At 49.7% G+C, this 1,051-nt stretch overlaps 1 protein-coding gene across 1 annotated transcript in view; it reads left to right on the top strand.

Annotated features, from left to right (window-relative positions):
* Positions 1 to 838, top strand: part of Pkd1l2 (polycystin 1 like 2) — an 83,913-nt gene extending 83,075 nt beyond the window's left edge. The window contains exon 41 of the mRNA XM_021220230.1: positions 677 to 838. Coding sequence (XP_021075889.1) covers positions 677 to 838 — 162 coding nt within the window. The remainder of the gene's footprint in view (positions 1 to 676) is intronic.
* The last annotated feature ends 213 nt before the right edge of the window (positions 839 to 1,051 follow it).

The raw sequence follows: 1,051 nt of genomic DNA, 5'->3' as shown, positions 1-1,051 counted from the left end.
AGGTCTGGGATTACAGGTTTGTGGAGGCATGCCTTTTTCTTTAGTTTAAAATTCTCTCTCTCTCTCTCTCTCTCTCTCTCTCTCTCTCTCTCTCTTTCTCTCTCTCTCAATCAATCAATCAATCAATCATTTATGGTTAAGTATGTGAAAGGCATAGTGAGAAACACCAGTTTAGTTTCTTATTCTCCAGGAATCCCAGTCCCTCCCATGCTGGGCTGGACTGAGGGGTGAGTGGGACAAGCAGAACGGTAATAGTGACAGGAGAAGAGAACGTGGCAAGGTTGAGTGAGGTGGGTGACAGTCACCTCTGAAAGATGCAATAATCAGCTGAGGCTATCTCTGTCCAGTTTGGGATATCAAGTCCAGGATAGCTCAGACATGCTCAGCAGAGGAAGAGGGCCCACTGTAGACAGCAGGAAGCATAGGCCTGCCCTTCCCCAGTGGAGCTAGAGCCCCAGTAGAAGGGCATCCCAGGCCTAGGACAGCCTAGTGACTTTAGGCTTGGGACAGACAGGCTATTTTTGTTTGCTTTGTGGTGCTGAGGATAAAACTCAGAGCCTGGAGCATCCTAGATGTGTGCTCTACCACCAAGCCCTACCCTCATCCCCAGGACCAAACAGGGCTGGAAAATCTTAGGATGGTTCTGGATACATCACCTGGTCCTTTCTTCTTGCAGCTGTCAGAGGAAGGAGAGATTGCGGACTTGCTCCTGATGAAAACCCTCAGCTTTCTGGGCATCAGATGTAAAAGGGAGGAAACCTGGAGCAGCAGTGAGCAGCCAGAGTTGTCCCCCCAGGCTCTGTCTCCTCTGCCGGCACAAGCTTTGCCCCGGGTTTAAACTGTTTACCCACAGGTGGGGGGTGGGGAAGGCCAGAGCTTCCGGCCCCCACTTGCAGGTCACTTTGGCGTCCTGCTGGAGTGCTGGCTTTGCTGTCTATAGAGAAGTTCTGCAACCCAGCTGGTAAAATAGTCACAATAGATACATATCTAATAGTGTGCAAGCTTGTTGGTTCCGATGTATTTTCTCCTTGAAATAAAATACGCATGGAAA

This window comes from Mus pahari, chromosome 20 (assembly GCF_900095145.1).
Source record: "Mus pahari chromosome 20, PAHARI_EIJ_v1.1, whole genome shotgun sequence".
Lineage (NCBI taxonomy): Eukaryota > Metazoa > Chordata > Mammalia > Rodentia > Muridae > Mus > Mus pahari.
The sequence above is the reverse complement of the archived record's forward strand: the minus strand, read 5'-3'. Positions and strand labels throughout refer to the sequence as shown.